At 47.4% G+C, this 19445-nt stretch overlaps 1 protein-coding gene and 1 long non-coding RNA gene across 8 annotated transcripts in view; one reads left to right on the plus strand and one right to left on the minus strand.

Annotated features, from left to right (window-relative positions):
- SP2 (Sp2 transcription factor) overlaps window positions 1-19445 on the minus strand; it is a 30498-nt gene that overhangs the window by 6824 nt on the left and 4229 nt on the right. For 3 of the 7 annotated variants that reach the window (XM_045488574.1, XM_045488576.1, XM_045488577.1), the window contains exons 2-3: window positions 6645-6721; window positions 4957-5931 (exon numbers count right to left, since the gene is read on the minus strand). In XM_045488574.1, coding sequence (XP_045344530.1) covers window positions 4957-5931; window positions 6645-6721 — 1052 coding nt within the window. Of the gene's footprint in view, window positions 1-4956; window positions 5932-6644; window positions 6725-18767; window positions 19219-19445 lie in introns of those variants that run through there. The other 4 variants (XM_045488573.1, XM_045488575.1, XM_045488578.1 and 1 more) reach the window with 2 other exon arrangements.
- On the plus strand, window positions 8057-19412 carry LOC123603542. Its single transcript, XR_006714927.1, has 3 exons — window positions 8057-8173; window positions 10910-11009; window positions 19271-19412. It is a non-coding gene; the product is annotated as an uncharacterized LOC123603542 (long non-coding RNA).

The following is a 19445-nucleotide window of genomic DNA, read 5'->3' on the forward strand; positions in this document are numbered from 1 at the left end:
GGTTTCTTTTGGGGGGCGGTGATGAAAATGTTCTAAAACTAGACAGTGGGGATGGCTGCACAACTCTGAACATACTAAAACCTACTGAGTTGTACACTTTAAAAGGGTAAATTTCATAGTATGTGAATATTTACAGCTGATTTAAAAGAGAAAAGGATGGGAGTATGTCAGGGGATACAGAGGCCAACCCGAAAGAGCTCCAAATGGCCGAGGGTGGGACCAATGTGAGTAACAAAATAAATAACACAGTCCTGGATTATAACCCAAAGTATAACATAGATATACATGAGTCCCTCTACTGCTAGAAATAAATGATTGAATAAGTAAATAAAAAAGAAAAAGTCATCTTTATAGAAGAATTCCCAATAATATTATGTAGATACCTTCTCTTCCAGGATGCAGAGCTTAATTCTTAACCCCCACTCTTGCCCATGAATATGGGCAACTCCCATATTAGGACTTAGCAACTCCCTTCCAAAGAACAGAGAGGGGCGCCTGGGTGGCTCAGTCGGTTAAGTGTCTATCTCTCTCTCTCTTTTTTTATGTGTATTTATTTTTGAGAGAGACAGAGCGTGAGCAAGAAAGGGGCAGAGAGAGAGAAAGAGAGAGAGAGGGAAACACAGAATCTGAAGCAGGCTCCGAGCTATTAGCACAGAGCCTGATGTGGGGCTCGAACTCATGAACTGTGAGAATTGACCTGAGCTGAAGTCAGAGGCTTAACCAGTTGAGCCACCCAGGTGCCCCAAGTGTCCATCTCTTGATCTTGGTTCAGGTCATGATCTCACAGTTCGTGAGTTAGTCTAGCCCCATGTCAGGCTCTGCATGGACAGTGCAGAGCCTGCTCGGGATTCTCTGTCTCTCTCTCTGCCCCTCCCCCACTTGTGTGCGTACATGCTCTCTCTCTCTCTCTCTCTCTGTCAAAATAAGTAAATCAACTTAAAAACAAAAAAGAACAGAGAATGGGAAAAGTAGTAACTTCAATGAAGAGACCTAGCAAACGCGACCTTAACCAGCGACAGAGGTTAACATCAGGGACATGACATCATCAGGATGGCATATGGACATCATGTACTCCTCATATAATGTGATTAGAGGGCCATCTCACCTCTGTAGTATTCTTTCCAAAAACCTATAACCCCAGACTGGGGGCATTCTGTAGGATACCTGACCAATACACCTCAAGACTGTCAAGATCATGGAAAATAACGACCAAGAAGCTATCACCTGAGGGGCCCAGGGAGATGTGCCCGCTACGTGCAACATGGTATGTGGACTGGATCCTGGAACAGGAGGCGGACATAAATGGCAAGACTGGTGACATCCAAATCAAGTTTGGAGTTAGGTAACAGTCTTGTACAATGTTGGTTTCTTAGTTTTGACAAATGTACCTGGTAATGTATGATGTTTAACACTGGGGGAAACTCAAGTGAGAGGTAAACAGACATTCTCTGCACTACCTTTACAACGTTTCTGTAAATATAACCTCTTCTAAAATAAAACATTAATTTTAAGAAAATCTCTTCTAATAAAAGATACTAAAACAAGTGGGCAAAAGTCTGATGAGGAATGGGATATTTACATAATCTCACAGTATCTTCCTCTTAATACTACTTCACTACAAAGAAAAAAAGGTGCAGAAATCTGGTGAACATATTTGCTACTTTAATTGTCACCAGTAGGGAGACAAATTGAAATCATGCACCCTTTTTAGGATATGGTGAGAACACAGCATCACTTCTGTATTTCTGCAAAAAAAAAAAAAAAAAAAAAAAGCACAGCCCAGAGGTCATGAGGAAACATCACGCAAACCTAAACTGAGGAACATTCTACAAATAACTGGCCTGTAGCCTTCAAAAGTGTCAAGATTGTGGCGCCTGGGTAGCTCAGTCCGTTGAACATCCGACTTCGGCTCAGGTCGTGATCTCGCAGTTTGTGAGTTCGAGCCCTGTGTCAGGTTCTGTGCTGACAGCTCAGAGCCTGGAGCCTGTTTTGGATTCTGTGTCTCCTTCTTTCTCTGCCCCTCCCCCCTCAAAATTAAAAAAAATATATATATTTTTTAATTAAAATTAGGGGCGCCTGGGTGGCTCAGTCATTTAAGCAGCTGACTTCAGCTCAGGCCGTGATCCCATGGTTCGTGAGTTCGAGCCCCACATCGGGCTCTGTGCTGACAGCTCGGAGCCTGGAGCCTGCTTCTGATTCTGCATCTCCTCTCTCTCTGTTCCTCCCCCACTTATGCGCCCTCTCTCTCCCTCTCTCAAAAATAAATAAACATTAAAAAAAAATGTCAAGGTCACGAACATCAAGTTAAGACGGAGAACTGTTCCAGACCGAAAGAGGCTAAGGAGACATGACAACTACATGCATGTAGTTCCCAACTACGTGGAAAGACTCTTTTGCCATAACGGAATTATCGGGACAAGTGCTGAGACCTGAGTGGAGTCTCTAAACTAGATGCTAGCATGTTTCTTTGCTAATTTCCTAGGTGTGATGGTTGTACTGTCATTATGTAGAATGTCCTTGCATGTAATAATGAGACCCTTTCTATAAAACATTTGGAAGTGACAGGGATTGTGGTGGCAACTTATACTCAAATGATTCAGGGGCAAAAAGTTATTTGTTAAAAAAGTCCTGCTGGGATTTTGATTAGTGCTATTTTTAAATTCCTGGGTTATCTGAGACTGTGTTTCTCAGTTAAAAGCAAAGAAACAAACCTTACAGCATCTCTTAATGAATACACAGTTCTCATCCCCAATTTTCTCACATGTGCCCCTTTTGCACATTAATTGCTATTTTCCGTGTATCTGAAGTTTCTGTTACTAGAACATTTTTTGTTCATAAAATAGAGCAAGGGTCAGCAAACTTTTTCTGTAAAGGGCAGATACTAAATATTTTAAACTCTGTAGGTCATGATGAGGTCTCTGCCTTGTACTGCAAATGCAGCACAAATGGACATGTCTGCTTTCTAATTAAACTTTATTTATGAAAGCAGATGGGTGGGCCAGATTTGACCGTGAACTGCCCATGTCTGAATCAGAATATAATGCCTTTTTAAAAAAATGTCCATATCCTTTGCCCCACTTTTAGGAATTTATTTAGCTAGAAGACTGGAAACTGCCTACATCTACAGTTAACAAGAGAATTAGTGGTATAATATACAGCACCTGAGGATATTGGGAAACTATTTTATCTTTAAAATAATGTTGTAGGGACACCCGGGTGGCTCAGTCAGTTAAGCATCCAATTTCGGCTCTGGTCACGATCTCACGGTTTGTGAGTCTGAGCCCCACATTGGGCTCTCTGCTGGAAAAGCAGAGCCTGCTTCAGATCCTCTGTCCCCCTCTCTCTCTCTACCCCTTCCCCACTCGTGCTCTCTCGCTCTTTTAAAAATAAATTAAAACTGGGGCACCTGGATGGCTCAGTCGGTTAAGCAACTGACTTCGGCTCAGGTCATGATCTCATGGTTTGTGTGTTCAAGCCCCGCGTCGGGCTCTGTGCTGACAGCTCAGAGCCTGGAGCCTGCTTTGGATTCTGTGTCTCCCTCTCTCTCTGTTCCTCCTTTGCTCATTCTCTGTCTCTCAAAAATAAATAAACGTTAAAAAAATAAAAAAAAAAAAAATTAAAACTTTAAAAAATATTTTAAAAATAATAAAATATAAAATAATGTTGTAGCTAAACCTATGCACATTTGCATGATTATGTCCTTAGGAAGACCTAGGTTTAAGCCCTGCCTCCATCAATCTCAAGATCTGGGACCTCAGGGAACGGAGGGGAGGTACTGCCAAGGATGTGTGCACCTGAGCGGGTATCACCTCAGTTCCTCTGTACGGCAGATCTGATGATGAAACCTCATAGATATTATAATAAGTAAATTAAACAGTTTAAAGAAAATCACTTGACAATACAGAATGTGCCAGAAGGGAGGAGGCACTGTAAGGCAGACCTCAGATTTCCTCCTGTGTGACTCCCATGTCCACAGGTCAAACTCAAGGGCACTCCTTTTCCACCCAGGAAGAGGACACAACTCCCTACTCTCACTGACAGTGATGCCTTGGTTCTCTCTCTCTAGACAACTGCATGATAAGTTCCTCAATGGCAGGAGCTGTTTTCTTGCATTAAAAAAAATCCTTGTCCTCAATTTTAATTGTAGCACCTGCCACTGAGACCCAGCAAGTCAAAGTGAAAAGCAGAAAAGAGCGTGGGGTTTGAAGTCAGAACTTCAAGCTGAATCCTGGCTCTTGTCACCTATGCCCCATGAGCTACTGGATACTTCCTAACTTCCCTGAGTTCCAGGTTCTCCATCTGCAGCACAGGCACCATCTCTGGCCCTTAGTAGGCATACACAGAGAATAAAACCAACTCACACAGAGCCAAAGAGATTCCAGAGTAATACACTACCTTAATAAAAGCCCCCAATAAGAACATTCTTGTTGAAGTTCTTAGCATCACAGATGAATCTAGCCTAAGAGTTCCTGCCATCAAGCTGGCCTGTGTCTCCCTATTTTTTTTCTTGTCATTAACAATGACCAGAATTTTCTTGCTTTACATCAAATTCTATGGTTCTGACTGAAATTCGTTTCATTCTTGTACCGTTCTGAGTATGTAGTTCCATAATAAAAAAAAAACAACGAACTTTACTATTAAAAAGTATATATCTGCCCCCTACCCATCCTCCAAAAGAGACTCCCTGAAAGAAAAACTGGACCACAATATAGGTATATAGGGACATCTCGGCTTATTTCTAAGGATGAGCTGTACGTAGCCCTATGAACTGAAGAGAGCCCATTTGCCGGCACAAATGGCCACTTCCTGCCCACCCCAGTCGATGCTGAATCCTAGCACTCAGGTCAAAGTGGGAAATGCATCAGCACCATCTTCCAGAGCAAGCCCAGGGGGAACGGAGCGTCAGCCATTCAGTGCGAAGGAGAGGGAGGCAGGTGCAGAGGGTGAGTGCGGTACCTGAGTAGGCGTCGGCTCAGCCGCCTGGATCTGAAAGTTCTGGGAGGGCTTCTGGGGGACGGTGGGGAGGGTGGCAGATGCCGCCTGCACCACCCGCAGGGCCTGCTGGGGGATCTGCACCACCTGCTGCTGCTCGGCCTTGGGGGGCACCACCTGGACCTGCTGGACCACGGCTGGCTGGCCCCCACCAGGGCTCTGAACAATGAGCAGGTTGTTTCCTGCCTGGATGATGTTGTCCGCAGTGGTCTCGATCAGCACCGTCTCCACCTGCTCAGCCACAGCCACGGGGGGCTGGGAGGCAGGCAGACTCTTCTTCCGGGCTTTCTTGTTAGTCTTAGACAGTGGTGTGGGGGGGCTCTCCGTGAGGAGCTGAGTGGTGGCCCCGGAGTCACTGGTGTTCACGAGGTTGTTGACGGGCAGCGTGAGCGTCACATTGCCACCCCCACCTGTCAGCTTCACCACATTGGCGCCGCTCTGCACAGGAGTGGTAGTCGTACTTGACTTCTGGACGGGGGCTGGCTTGATGGGGACAGGCTTGTGACTGGACGGTGAGGGGGTGATGATGGCTTGGCTGGTGCCGGGGATGATCTGGATCTGGTTGGTGAGACTGGGCTGTACCTGGATGGTCTGGGAATTGCTCGCCTGGATCTGAGGGACCGCCTGGTATTGGATATTGGCATTTGACCGGGTCCCTTTGTTGATCACAGTGGGGTTCTGGATAGCGAACACCAGCTGCCCCCCAGGATAGGACGCACTCAGTTGTGACCCCTGAATCTGAAGGATGTTTCCTTTGGAGGACAAGATGCCAAAGCTATTCTTGCCAGGACTGAGGGGGAGAGGGGCAGGTTTGATGGGGACGAGTTTCCGTGGCGTGGGCTGGGGGGGAGCAGGAGGCGTCACCGCAGCTTCAACAGCTGGAGGGCCAATTTTGCTACATGTTGCAGCAAGCAGGGCTAGAGGAGATGGCTGGGAATCCTGTGAGAGAACAGGCGGAGAGAAAGTGAGGTGTGAACCCACTGCCCAGCCACCCTCTGCCCTTCGTGGCCCCTGGCAGGCTCTTCGCCACCTTGGTAGACAGGGTGCCAGCATCTTCCCCCTCCCTGCTGGCTCTGCTTTCTCTCAGGGAGAAAGAATGGGCAATGCCTTCCTCAGGAAGGAACTCTCCAGAAACCCCCATGGCAGGGTAAACTAACACCCTTACTTCCCACTATCCTTGTTTCTTAGGGCTCACGGAGCCATCCTCAGCTCTTAGACAGAAGTCCATGGGCCCATCACAGGGGTGAAGGGGACCCTGATTCCTCAGCTGAGGAAGGGCTGAGGAAGGGAGGGAGGGAAAGAGGAAGGGAGGGCCCACAGGAAGAATAAACACTCTGGTAAAGTGGGGAGGGCTGCTCTTTTGAAGCTACAGGGACAGAACCTCTGTGTAGGGACACAGCCTCTATTTCCCTTTTATGGTCAGGGGGTCTGGTGGAAGGGACCTTGAGTTTAACCCTGCTTTTCCCTCAGCTCAACTGTGCCATCTTAGGTAAGCAGCCCTGGCTTCTTAGTTGAGAGAGAGTGGACAACCGAACCTTCCCAGGTCTCGTATCCTAGCCAGTACAGAGCTTTTGGCTGTGGTTTAATGTCGGCTTCCGGGAGTGCTTCCAGGCCGATGCAGCCCCAACCCTCAGAAGCCACTGCCCACTCACCTGGGTGGTGGAGGCGGCGGGCTGCAGGTAGTCACTGGGACTGACAGCGGCAGTGGCAGCCATGCTGGTCTGTGGACCTGCTGGAAGGAAAGAGACAGAACAATGCACAAGATGCCGGAACAGAACCCAAGCCCACTGGCTCAGACACTCTTTTCGCCTCTTTGCTGCTGCTTCTCCAAGAGACGTTAACCTTTCCTCACATCTCCCCACTCAAGATTAGCAACCCTATACCTTTAAAAAAAAAAAAGAACTTTATTAATTTTTGAGAGACAGAGAAAGAGTGTGAGTGGGGAAGGAGCAGAGAGAGGGAGACACACAATCTGAAGCTGGCTCCAGGCTCTGGGCTCTCAGCACAGAGCCTGATGCGGGGCTCGAAATCACTGACCATGATATCATGACCTGAGCTGAAACTGGATGCTTAAACGACTGAGCCACCCAGGTGCCCGTTAGTAGATGACCTTCTTTCCTCTCCTCCAACTTGGCCATCTGGGGCTGTGAGGACAGCTGGTCCTGTCTCCAGCCATCATAAAGCCTGGGAGAACGTGACAATACAAGACTATACCAAGAGCAGCTTCAGTCACCTAATGGAGCTCTCTCTACAGGGTACTGCTGACTCTCCCTAGCTAGATCAGAATCCCTATTTGGAGGCGCCCTCCCGCCTCCCCTGCAGCTAACTCCCTAGTTCTAACCCAAGCTTCTTGCTCGCTCTTGCTATAGCCAGGTGCCAAGCCAGCCTGGGAGAGAAGCATCCCTCAGCCAGGATCTCTACAAAGGACACGCCTGCTCCATGAGGAAACCTTAGGTGCTTTATTCTCAGCCTTTATTACAAAGGCCCAACGGCCCAGGTATGGATCTTCAGCACATGGGGAACTGCTTTAAGCAAATTTATATAGGATAGTAGGTATGGCCCCAAAGGTGTCACCAAGACTAGAACTAATGACTGAATATAACAAAAAGAATGAAAACAGAGTAAACTCTATTTTTGTTAAATGTGTTATATTTCTAAATATGAGTACAGCAGGAAAAGTCTTTAAAAATGCTGAAATGTTAAAGGCCATTATCCCTTGGTGGTAGAATTTCATTTGACTCAGAATTTTTCTCCTTGTTTTCCTGGATTTTCTCATTTTCCCACAATGAATATACTCTATTGTGCTTTTTTAAATTTTAAATAAAGAAAACTAAAGAACGCTGAGGAAGTAACAAAGGGAATCAATACTCTGAACTTAAATCCGATCTAAGAGAAATATAAGTAAAGTGGAAATCATGGGAATTGGGGCAAAGAATCTATGCCATCTTGTAGTTCATAAGTTACTAAGGAGAAGGGCACTAGGCAGTGAGACTTGTACCTTGAACCTCTGGAAAGTAGCTTTCAGGAAGTACAGAAACCAGGTTATTAGTCTGGAGACTGGAGAAGGCAGTGAGCCCCCTGATCTCCTGGGAAGAGGACTGAAGTCATGGAGAGAGGGCAACTACTCAAACCATTCCGTCTAGGCTGGCCTCTGGCGGAGACTCATTCTTCCACGGGAAAGGTAGGGGGAAGGGAAAGAAAAAGTCAAGGGGAAGGAACTAAGCCCAGGACAGACGATGGGCCAGTAAGACCGATGCCTTCAATGGTTTCCAGGCCCTAGGGCCACACAAACTGCACTCCAGAGTAAGACTTTACAGGCACACTCGCCAAGTATATGAGAAGCCAGAGGGCAGCTCTAGGCAAAATCGTATTAGGAGATCCTGCAATAATACAGACACTGATCCTCGGCAAAATGCTAGAACAGATGACCGCACGCTACAATTACTGCAGTAAGGAAGCAGTGATCGTAAGGAATAAGCATAGGGTTGCAAAAAAAATGAGTCATGCTTGTTTCCTGGGGTTTTGCGTGGATACACCAAGAGAAGGGTGTTTTGCTGTGTGTTTTAGTTCAACAAGGGATCTGACTGAAATTTTCGTAATATCCTTATAAATGAGAAGGAAAAAAACAAAAACAAAACCAAAAACACAGGCAGGATAGTCTGGGTTGGGGGCTAAGCTGAATGTGCCTCTACCTAAAAGGGCTGAGATCCACACACCCTGGGGAGTTTGCTGCAAGGTCCACCAGGGTGTCTCAAACTCAGGGGTGGGCCCCAGGGCAAGGGTCGGCAGTTCCTCCTGGGAGGCCCGTGCTTTTTCTACCAGAATGTTTTATTCCGGTGTTTTCACTGTGATGGTCTTTTAAAAATGAACGCATGCTATAGAGATCACTGGGTGACTGTTGCTTTACCATGCTTTGCCTGTTTCGGGGCCTGTGTGTGTTTTCACAACTGTACCAGTGCCAAGTGGCGCCGCTCTAACTGCGTGGGCTAATTAAGACAACTTAATTCTGCACATTTAATTCACGACACATTTGTGCAAAGTGAGGGATGACGGCTCTTAAGAAGCGTGGGAGGGCTGTGTTGCACTAGACGCTGCAGGGTAGGCGTCTGCAGCTCAGGGAGCCTGAGGTGTCGAGGCTGTGGCACGCTGCTGCTGACAGCCGCGATACGGGTTCCATCAAGTGTCATCCTCCCAGAAGGAAGTTGCTGATGTGATTCTTACTGGCTTTTTTGTAGTTAATTAATTTTATAGGAGCTAGATCAATGAGTTGATAAACAGATTTCTGTGCACAATTAAGTAAGGTTGCAGCATTCTAATGAAGACAATCTAAGTTGACTCAAAAACATTTTTCCTTTAGAGCAGTGATGTTCAAAGCATTCTGACCACGAACCACAGTTATAAAAACAATTTACATAAAGACTGAGTATGCGCGCACCCACACGCCTCCCTGTCCTATGCTCAGGCACTGAGTTTCCTGAAACAAAATCTACGTTACTCTGTGTGATGTGCTTGGGTATTTTTCTACTCTATTTCATTTTTTTTAAATGCTGGCTGTGACTCACTAAATTGGTTCTGCGCCCTAGAGGCTGGAAAACGTGGCTTTAGAGTAGTCGATTCACCACTGAAGTTTGGAAAACCATGCAAAGACCAAGCAGGCAAGTTCAACTCGCAGATGTCAAAAAACTGAGGGTTATAAATACAATGGGTGTCAGTATTAGGGTTCAGAGATCTTTAAAAACTAGTATGTGCAGTGCTTTTAGAGCATGAGGCTCCATCCAGACCTAAATGAGAGCTGGGTCTGTGCTGTCATCTGTGGGGTGGCGGGGGCGTCCCTCTCAGCCTCACTGCTCTGTAAGACAAAGGGCACGGCACCTCCTGGGATTCTAGGAGGCATCAATAATTACTACGGAGAGCAGCGAGCACACAGTGGGTAATCAATAAACAGTGGTTTAAACTTTGTAGTTGAGTACATCTTGCCCTTGGGTTAAAAAAAAAAAAATCACATGCATGCAGGACAGGAAGACAGAGCTTAACAGTGGTTCTCCTGTGAAAAAGCCCCAGTGGGTTCTTCTCAAAGCTAAACGGGAGGCAATAGAATCTAGATGTGGTTGCCAAAAAAGCTACTGCAATCTTGGACTGCATTTCCAAAAGTTCAATCACAGAAGAATAAGTTAATCGTCCCAGTGCGTTCTGCACAACTGGGCCACATCTGGAGTGTCAGCTTTCATTTTGAGGGACATTTTGAAAGGGGCATTTTCAATTGGAGCTTGGTCAGAGGACAGGAGCAATGGTGTGACCAGGATGCCAGACTAGTGATATCCACCAGGGGACTTATCCCATAGGTGGTTCAAGACTTTAGGGTGGTAACTTCAAGAAGGCAGATTTTGGGGATGCCTGGCTGGATCAGTCAGTTGAGCATGTAACTCTTGATCTCGGGGTCATAAGTTTGAGCCCCACATTGCAGGTAGAGTTTACTTAAAAAAAAAAAAAAGAAGGCAGATTTTGGATTAATAGAAGGGAAAACTTTCAAAAGATAGAATCCGTTGCCTTTTGAGGTAATGTTCTCCCTTTTCTGGAATCGTTTAGACAGAGGCAGGATGTGTGTCTCTGTCAGAGATGGGATGTCTAGATGGGGTGGGAAGCGGGACTAAACGAACTTTTATAAGACTTTTTCAATTCTCAGGCCATGTTGCGAGTAAAAACACAAAATGAGTTACTTGCAGCCAAGGATGGGAAGGGAAGGCAGGGGCTCTCCCAGGAGGCTCCCCTGGGCTCAGGTTCACTTAGCTAAAATTGGTGACTGACTCCCGCAGACATCCTCTGCTCTGAAATAGAAGGACACTAGAATGGGACAGAGTGCAAACGACTTGAAAAAAGGCCTTGAGCTTCTTACTCATCTCCCTTTCTCCCTCTACAGTTGTTGTTACCCTGGACTCAAACTGTTTGGAGACCAGGTTGGGCTCGGAGCGATTCTTTAGTTAGGAAGTTACAGCAGCATTTACCGAAGCAGCCTGCTGGTGCGTGACGACCTTGTACCGTTTGGGTTTGGTTTCATTTTCCTCCCCAGTTGGCTCTTGAAATAACCCTCTAGATTTCAAACCAGTGTTTGTAAGTATCTCTCCTAGTGTCACTCAGAGCTGTGACCCCTCGGGTGCAGGCTTGGGCAACCAAAACAGAGACTGATCTCCCTACCACTGGAGAACTATATCCTGGGATTAACCATGAAAGGGAGAAGAGAAGCATTTCCAGTTGGGTGTTTGGAAATGAAAAGTGGTTCAGAAGTAAGCATAGATGTGTAACTGCAAGACGATGATCAAAGGTACTTTAGAACCTCATTAATTTGGAACCTTATATTTAAAATGTGTAATTTGGACATAAATTGTGCTTAACTTTGTCTTCATACTATTCAAAGGGAGGCTAAATAGTGTATGAAGACTGCAAAGGGACTCTTGCGCAAAACCACGTAATTGTTTTATGCCACTTCGACCATTTCAATTGTACTGCGTGCTTTTAACAGCACTTTAGATCCGGTCACTGAAACCTACACTTAGCAGCACTGGTGAGTGGGATTTCCTAAGCGTTCTTGAAAGAAAAAGCTGCATTCCTTTCAGAGTTGTGCCATTCAGACTTTTCATTAATTCAGGTTAGCTAGAACTTTCCCAACAGTCCCTTGGCTGGTGAAGTTTTACAGTGATTTATTACACAAGCAACAGCTCTCTCAGGCTCCAAGGAATGCCAAGGGCATCAAGGGAGGCTTCCAGACTGGAGGGTTGGGGGGTGGGGTGGGGTGGGGTCTAGGGCCTGATGGCACCACCCCTGACTCTCCTTTCCCCAGACTGGAAGCCAGTCTAGTTCGAACACCAGCTGAGAAGCAGCCCCTGAGTCTCCGGGCTCTTTCTGTACAGGCCTGGTGGAAAAGCTGCCGGCACTTTACTGTTTCCCTCCTTTCTCACTTGCTTATTTCCCTGAGCAGCAGCATCAGGACTTTGACCCTGGCTCTCTGCTCTCCCTGCTCCTGCTTGGGTCACCCAAGACCTCCTCCCTGCTAGATCCAACAGACCCTCGTCAGCCGTTCTTGACCCTGACTATTCTCAACGCCTCAAAATTCCCATGGATCTTCTCCTATCTCTCCAGCCTCCTCTTCCCCTTTCGGGTTCTGTTCCTCAACACCCATCCTTCTCACCCAATACCTGTTCCACAGGTGACCATGCCCACTCACAGGGCTCCAGGTACTGTCCACAGACTGCCACCTCCTGGATCTGCATGTGGCCCAGCTCTCCTGAGGGGCAGGCGGGTACATCCGGCCCTCTGTGAGCCTTCCACTTGGGCGGGCCACAGGACTTCCCACACAGAGCTGCCACCTCTGCCCATCCTCTCCCCAGCGTTCTCATCCCCGGCCTCCACAGGCCCTCTTCCAGATCCTTGAAGCTTTCATCTCTGCCCCTGACCTTTCCTTGCTCAGGGCTCTTTCTTCTCTCTTTACTAGCTAACACCTACTCACCCTTCACGTCTCAGCCTGGTTTTTTCCCCAGAAAAATTTATTGAGAGCCCACTATGTACCCAGCTGTCATTTACTCAGACCCCTGAGATGAGGTTAACCCCTCTGGTAACACTCGCCACCCATTAAATAATCACAGGCTTAATGTCTCTCGATATTCGCAGAAGGGTTGGAGGGGAGGGCGGGCCGGTTTTCACTGCACTGCTACACACAACACAGGGGCCCTTCAGTGCCTGCGGGCTCGATGAATAATAGTAGTCTCTGGTGCAACCAACTTCTGTCTGGTATTTCCAATCACAAGGAAACCTGAACATCATCCTCTTTGCCTATGACTCATCAAGCCCTCATGAGTCTATCTCCTAAATATAAACCTCTCTCCAATCCACTCACCACTCTCCATCCCCTTTGCCCCGACCCTGGCACTAACCACCTTCTGCTCGGCCTGGAATACTGCCCAGAGTCTTCAAAATGGCTCCCCAGCCTCTGGCCTGGCCCCCTCTAATCCAGCCTCCACTATCAGTGTCAGAAGAATCTTTAAAATGCAAATCCCATCCAGCCGGCAACCCCCCCCCCCCCCCCATTATACCTTTCAATAGCTTCAGAAGATCTTAGGATAAGCTTGTAAAAGCCAAAAACGCTCTGCCCCTCCCCCTCTACCTCTCCTTTATCTCTTGCTCTTCAGACGCTCCCCACAGGCACTTCAGTGTTTTCCATTTCTGGAACTACAACACGCCCTCTCTCACTTGGAGCCTAAGCTTGCTCTTTCTGGCATTTGTCTGGCTAACTCCAGTCCTTACAGCTCGGTTTATAATTCACTTAAGCAGGGAAGATCTTTCCTGACCTCTTCCCTCCCAACCCCCAAGTCTGGGGCAAGAGCCCGTGCTGTGTGCCCGTGTAAAGGTCCCACAGGCCCCTTCCCCTATCACAGGGCAATGAGTGGTGTCTGTCCTAGGGGTCTTTCCAATGGCCTGGCTCAGGAAGCACCGGTAACAGGAGGAGGCCTCAGACAGGACCCCGAAGCCCTGGCCATCAGACTGGGGGCCGCTCCACTGGTCTTTCACTTGAGAACATTACTCTTGAGACACAGGGAATGAGAGAGAAGGGGACCTAAGAAATACCACAATAAGCTTTAGGAAGCTCTTTTCCCTCTGGAGAGAACTTGGGTCAAACTCCATAGCCAGGACTTGGCGGTACCTGGCTTTTTTTTTTTTTTTTTTCTTTTTTGGCCTCATGGGTTCCTACCATGGCCTTCTTGGCCATCCGCTATGGTATTTCCCCTGGAGGAATTTCACTCTGCACAAACAGTCCTTCTGCAGGCTATTTTGGTCAGCTCAGCTGGGCCAGAAGCCAACAAAACAGTTTCTCCCAGTTGCCTGGCCTGGAAGAATTCAGAGTTGGTAAGGGAAAAGCAAGCCGTGGCTGGTTTTAGAGAACAAAGTTGGACCTTGAAGGGAGTTCATAAATGGGCTGAGAGAACCAGCCTGCACGGAGGGAGCAGCAACACTGGTGGTTAAAAACACCAAACTGCAGACAAGCAAGCCTCCAGCACCACAATAACCATATAAAGGAGCTCAGTAAGGGTAAAAGGAACTTCACGGACTTTCCATAAATGAGAACAACTCTGAGTGGCGGCTTGCTAATGCCTCAGGCCAAAGGCGGCTCAGGCCAGGACTCTCAGTGGGCCCACGGTTTCATCAGGAAGTTAAAATTCCCTTCATCAGTTTGAAGCACCTGGGGGCTGAGGGGTTAAGCTTCTGACTCTTGGGTTTCAGCTCAAGTCATGATCTCACGGTTTGTGAGTTCAAACCCTGTGTCAGTCTCTGTGCTGACACTGCAGAGCCTGCTTGGGATTCTTTCTCTTTCTCTCTGCCCCTTCCTCACCTCTCTCTCTCTAAAACAACAACAACAAAAATTTAAAAAATTCCCGGGGCACCTGGGTGGCTCAGTTGGTTAAGCATCTGACTCTTAGTTTCAGCTCAGATCATGATCTAACGGTTCACGAGTTCAAGCTCCACGTTGGGCTTTGCACTGACAGTTTGGAGCCTGCTTCAGATTCTCTGTCTCTTTCTCTACCCCTCATCCCCCCCCCCAAAAAATAAACATTAAAAAAAAATCCCTTCAGCAGTTAAAAGCTGTTATTTCTCCCCTTTTCAAACAAAACCCTTTGCAAGAGGTACCCGTAAGTGCTGCCCCTAATTCCTCTCCTGCCAGTCTTTCTTGAACCTGCTCCAGGTTTTTGCCCATGCCACAAAGACTGCTTGTGCTACCAGTGACCTCTGCGTTGCTACATCCAACAGTTAATTCTTAGACCTTATTTTATGTGTTGATCTGACAGCTGACCCCTCTTTCTCCTTAAAACACTTTCTACACTTGGCTTCGGGAACACACTTGCCAGGTTGATCTATGTCTCTAGCTACTTTTTCAAAGTATTCCTTTGCCGGGTCCTCCTCTCCTCTCAAATTCTAACTGGTTGAGTTGCCCCAGGGTGCAGTCTCAGCATTTATTTTTCTTCTGTCTATACCTATTTCCTGGGCAGTTTCATCTAGCCTCACAGCATTTTAACAACCAGTAACATACAGGTTCTATATAACGATGACTCCCAAACTTATATCTTGTATATCCGACTGCCTACTGACACCTCCTCTTGGATATGTCAACAAGCATCTCAGATCTAACCAATGCCTGGTATCGTCCTAATTCTGTGTCTCCTTCAAACTTCCCCGTGCAGTGAATGGAATTCTGTCCTTCCAGCAGCTCAGTGCTAAAACCCTGTATGGCATACTTGACCCTTCTTTTTTTCCACACTCTACATATGACAGCCAGCAAACAGTGTTTCGGTTCAAGGTAGAAAATGCATTTTGAAAGTACAAAATACATTCAGAATCTGATTGCTTTCACCACCACCTGTTGTCACCCAGATTCAGATCCTCATCATCTGTCACTGGGTTAACTGCAAAAGCCTCCTAGCCGGGCTTGTGACCTTGTTCCCGTCAGTCTGCTCTCAACATGCATCCAGAATGAGACCCATCACACTTAAGTGAAATCACAGTACTCCTCTGCTCAGAGCCCCTCAAGAGCATCCTGTCTCCCATTCAAAGTAAGAACTGAAGTCCCCACCGTGACACATAAGGACCCTATCTGACCTATCCTGTCCCTCCTCTTCACTACTTCGGCCACGCTGGTCTCCCTGCTGCTTTCCAACATACTAGGTACAGCCCCTTCTCAGGGCCTTTGCACTTGCTGTCCTCCTTGGCTGAGTTCTCAACCTCCCCCGCCCCCCACCCCAGACTGAGCATGGGTCAAGCTCTCCCCTCCTTCTGTGGCTTTACTCACATGTCACCTTCTCACTGAAACCCTCCCTGACCACCCTATATAAATTGCACCCTTTCACATTCTTCTGTCTTCTCTTTTTCTTTGTACCACTTCTCATTGTCTAATATCCAGTAGTTATTTATTTACTGTCACCCACTAAGATGTAGGCTTCCTAAAGCAAGGAACTTCTCCTTCCCTTACCCACCCATGTATCCCTCCTACCTGGCACATAGTAGGTGCCTAGTGTATATTTTTTGAATGGATGAGTGAATGAATCCTGGAGACTGCAGAGTGGGAGAGCCTAAATGGAGTTTTAAGAACCACAGGAGGAAACCCACAGATGTGCATGTCCTGGCACGAGGCTGGAATCCACCCGCCAGGTCAGCTCAGCTGATGCTGTCCCAGATGGAACTCCCAAGCCCGCCCACTGCCTCACGCGGGGACAAGTACCTGTGTGCAGACCCATACAGTCCAGTCCTGCACCCGGACAAAGATCTCAAAGCACACACCTCATCACCACACACCAGGCACCGCTTTTCAATGCTTCTTTCAATGAACCTGCACCAGGGAAGGGGAATTCTTTTCCAAATGAGTTAAGATAATGAGGGCTGGCTATATGAATATGCCTCCTCGAAATGTGACTGTCATTTGCTAGTTTGCATCCTGCCTGGGTCACAGCCAGTGGTACTGGAAGGGACACTGGAGAAGTGCGTGGGGACCCAGGGCAGCTCTTCACCCTGACAGAGCAGTCCCAGGAAATGGTACAAAGGATACTTGGTCCCAGACCGCTCTTAGGGAACAGGAGAGAAAAAGAAACCAAGATACACTTTTTCCCCCTAGAAGACCACTGTGTACAAACACGTGTTTTCTCTGCTTTGGCACATTTACTTGTGAGTCACGCCCACATTCATCCCTGGCTCGGACCAGTTGTGAAATGAGCACTGACTTCATTTCCCCTGGGAAGAGAGGGTTGGCTTACCATTCACCGTTCGGAAGGCTGGGAAAGGTTTTGGTCTGTCTTTAGGCTAATCTGAGAAGCCTTCAGCCCGACACTGGCCAGGGGCAGAAATACTCCACTTTAATCACACAGCCCTGCCTGCTCTTAGTCCCTAGTCACACTCTCTGGGAAGCCGCTCCATGATTCCACTGAGCCCCAGGGGAAAGCTAACAAATACGCCAAAGAGGAAGCTCTAGAAAGAGGACGTTTGGCAGTGGGCAGGCCAGAGTCTGCTGGTCGTTCCTGGGCCACTTTTCACCCCGTGGCTGAGGTGACAGAGGCCACCTAACAGCCTAAGTCATGGCCTAAGGGCAAACCGGCATCTCAGAGCCCTCAGTCTCAAAAACAACAGTCCCCCAAGCTAAACGTTGGCATTATGACGTGGTGAGGCTTCCGGCCAGGTACAGCACACAACTCTGAAGCTGACACCTGCTGCAGCTAAGGAATGAGACGTCCAAAGGAGGGATGCAAACAGCTGGACCTGCACACATGCTCTTCCGGTGACACAAACAGCCTGGACATCTCAACACTGCTCGAAGCCATTCACGGGGACAGACTGAACAGCATCTAACCTGGGCACTCAGCCCTTTTATGCTCCCTCGCTCCTGAGCAGAGCTCGGCTCCCCAGGGCACATCCTGATGAGAAGCACACGGTAATGCCCTGTGCCGGGGACGGCCTCGGAGCACCCAGAAAGAGCACCTCCTGGCCGTGTGGGGGAAGCCAAGCAGGGAGTGCTGACTGAGCTTGCTCCTGGGTTCTCTTTCTAGCATCGCGTGAGGCAGTGGAAAAATCAGTTTTCCCTTTCAGAATCCTGTCAACTAGGACAAATCTACCAGTACCACCGGGGAACGTCTCTTCCAGGGCAATCTCTAATCCTTTCCCGATACTTAGGCTGACGGTGCCCTGGAGTTGGTAATGCCCCATGTTTTTACCCTGATTCGTAGCAAAAAACAAATAAGCAAAAACGTCAATGAATTCATTCCATGATGTCCACCTCTCAGTCCAGCATGTGGGTCAAGTGTTCCTCGTTTAGAACTTACGAGAAGTTCCCTAATCCCGTTAAGCTATCCAAACTCATAAGTACTGGCGCTTCTCCAAATACATTTTACTTCAAGTCTTCAGCCCGCAAGGTTTCAGACTAGACCCCATAATTGTTTAAACTCAGAAGAGTTCACATCTCTACAATTTCTAATACTCTGTATACACTTTAATTACTACATTTTTCTATCCTTGGAAGCAAGCCTTCCAATTTGTGGGTAAGCAGAGAACAGAGGAGTGAAGGTAAGTCACAGAAGAAGATGCTACATTTCCATCATAGAAATGTATGGTGACAAAGGTCTAGAAGATTGCTGAACTCAAGCCAGTACCAGGGTCTACCGACCAGTGGCAACAAGCTTAGGATGTCTTCATGAGGGCCCTGGTTGGGCAATACTCTCTGAAAGCAGAGTCAGGAATTATCACATGCCTATTGTAAAGGACTGTTCAAGCTACAAGGGACCCTGCAACTTCTCCAAAAGGCTGCTAGTAATCAACGAAAGAACGAGGAAGTTCAAGGACAAGATATCAAAATGAACTGCCCTATATGCTATTATGCCACGAAGCTCCTTTACCCAGATATCTGCCAAAATCTTCTTTCAGCTTCTCTCCTCCGACAGGCCTCCGGAGGCCCAAACTTTAATAGAATCTGAGAGAAAAAAGCCGGCCAGTCTATGTGCTGTCAACACTGGTGCCAAACTCTTCCTCCTGGAGCCAGCTCCCCTTACAGGGCAGTGAGGTGAGGATCCAATTATGAACTAATTCCACTTGGGTCTCCTTGGCAAAGACATTGTGTCTTTAGCAGCCTAGCTCAGGGAGTTTATAATTATGTCAGACCGGCTGTTTTTTTTTCCTTGTTGTTACTGCTTTTAAATGAAGAGGGGTTAAGCCTCTGTACAACCAAGCGGAAGAACCAGAATTAGAAAACTTACCAATCGCCCCAGCCAATGAGAATCCATTTCCAACAGGTATTAATGCCTGTTGGAAGCCACTGGAACATTGACATCATCAGCCCAACTGATAGGTTGTCTGACAGATTCGCCCCCTTCATCGCACACAAGAATTTAAAACAAAACAAGACACTGCAGTTATATTCATTATTGCAGACAACAGGTTTCTTTGTGTTATTAATCAAAATGACTTCTATGGTGTTGACTTCACCACTGTTCCCTCAACAACCTCTCTGTGAACTGGCCAACACCCTAAACTTTCTAGCCCTAAAAATCTTATCCAAAATACCAACTCAACGCTTAGCCCTCCACTGTGATACTTAAGGCCTTCTGGGGTACAGCATGCCAAGTCGTAGACAGTGCATGCTAGTATACCTTGAAACAGTCATCACCCTTTTTTCTGCAATTAAATCAGCATAATGGGGGACTGTGAGCCAATTCCTTGCTTAAAGCAGATCTACAAGCTCTTCCCTCCCTTTCTCTAGGAAACCACAAATAAGGGAGCAAGAAGTAGCCTCAAGAAGAAACAAACTTTGGGAGAATGTGCACTGAGAAAAGCCAGATGAAGTCCCCCTGGATCAAGTGAATTAAGAAATAAACATGACGGTATACTGGAGTCAAAACCAAGGAATGCGGTGAGGACAGGTTTCTCAATTGCCC

Source organism: Leopardus geoffroyi, chromosome E1 (assembly GCF_018350155.1).
Source record: "Leopardus geoffroyi isolate Oge1 chromosome E1, O.geoffroyi_Oge1_pat1.0, whole genome shotgun sequence".
Taxonomy (NCBI): Eukaryota; Metazoa; Chordata; class Mammalia; order Carnivora; family Felidae; genus Leopardus; species Leopardus geoffroyi.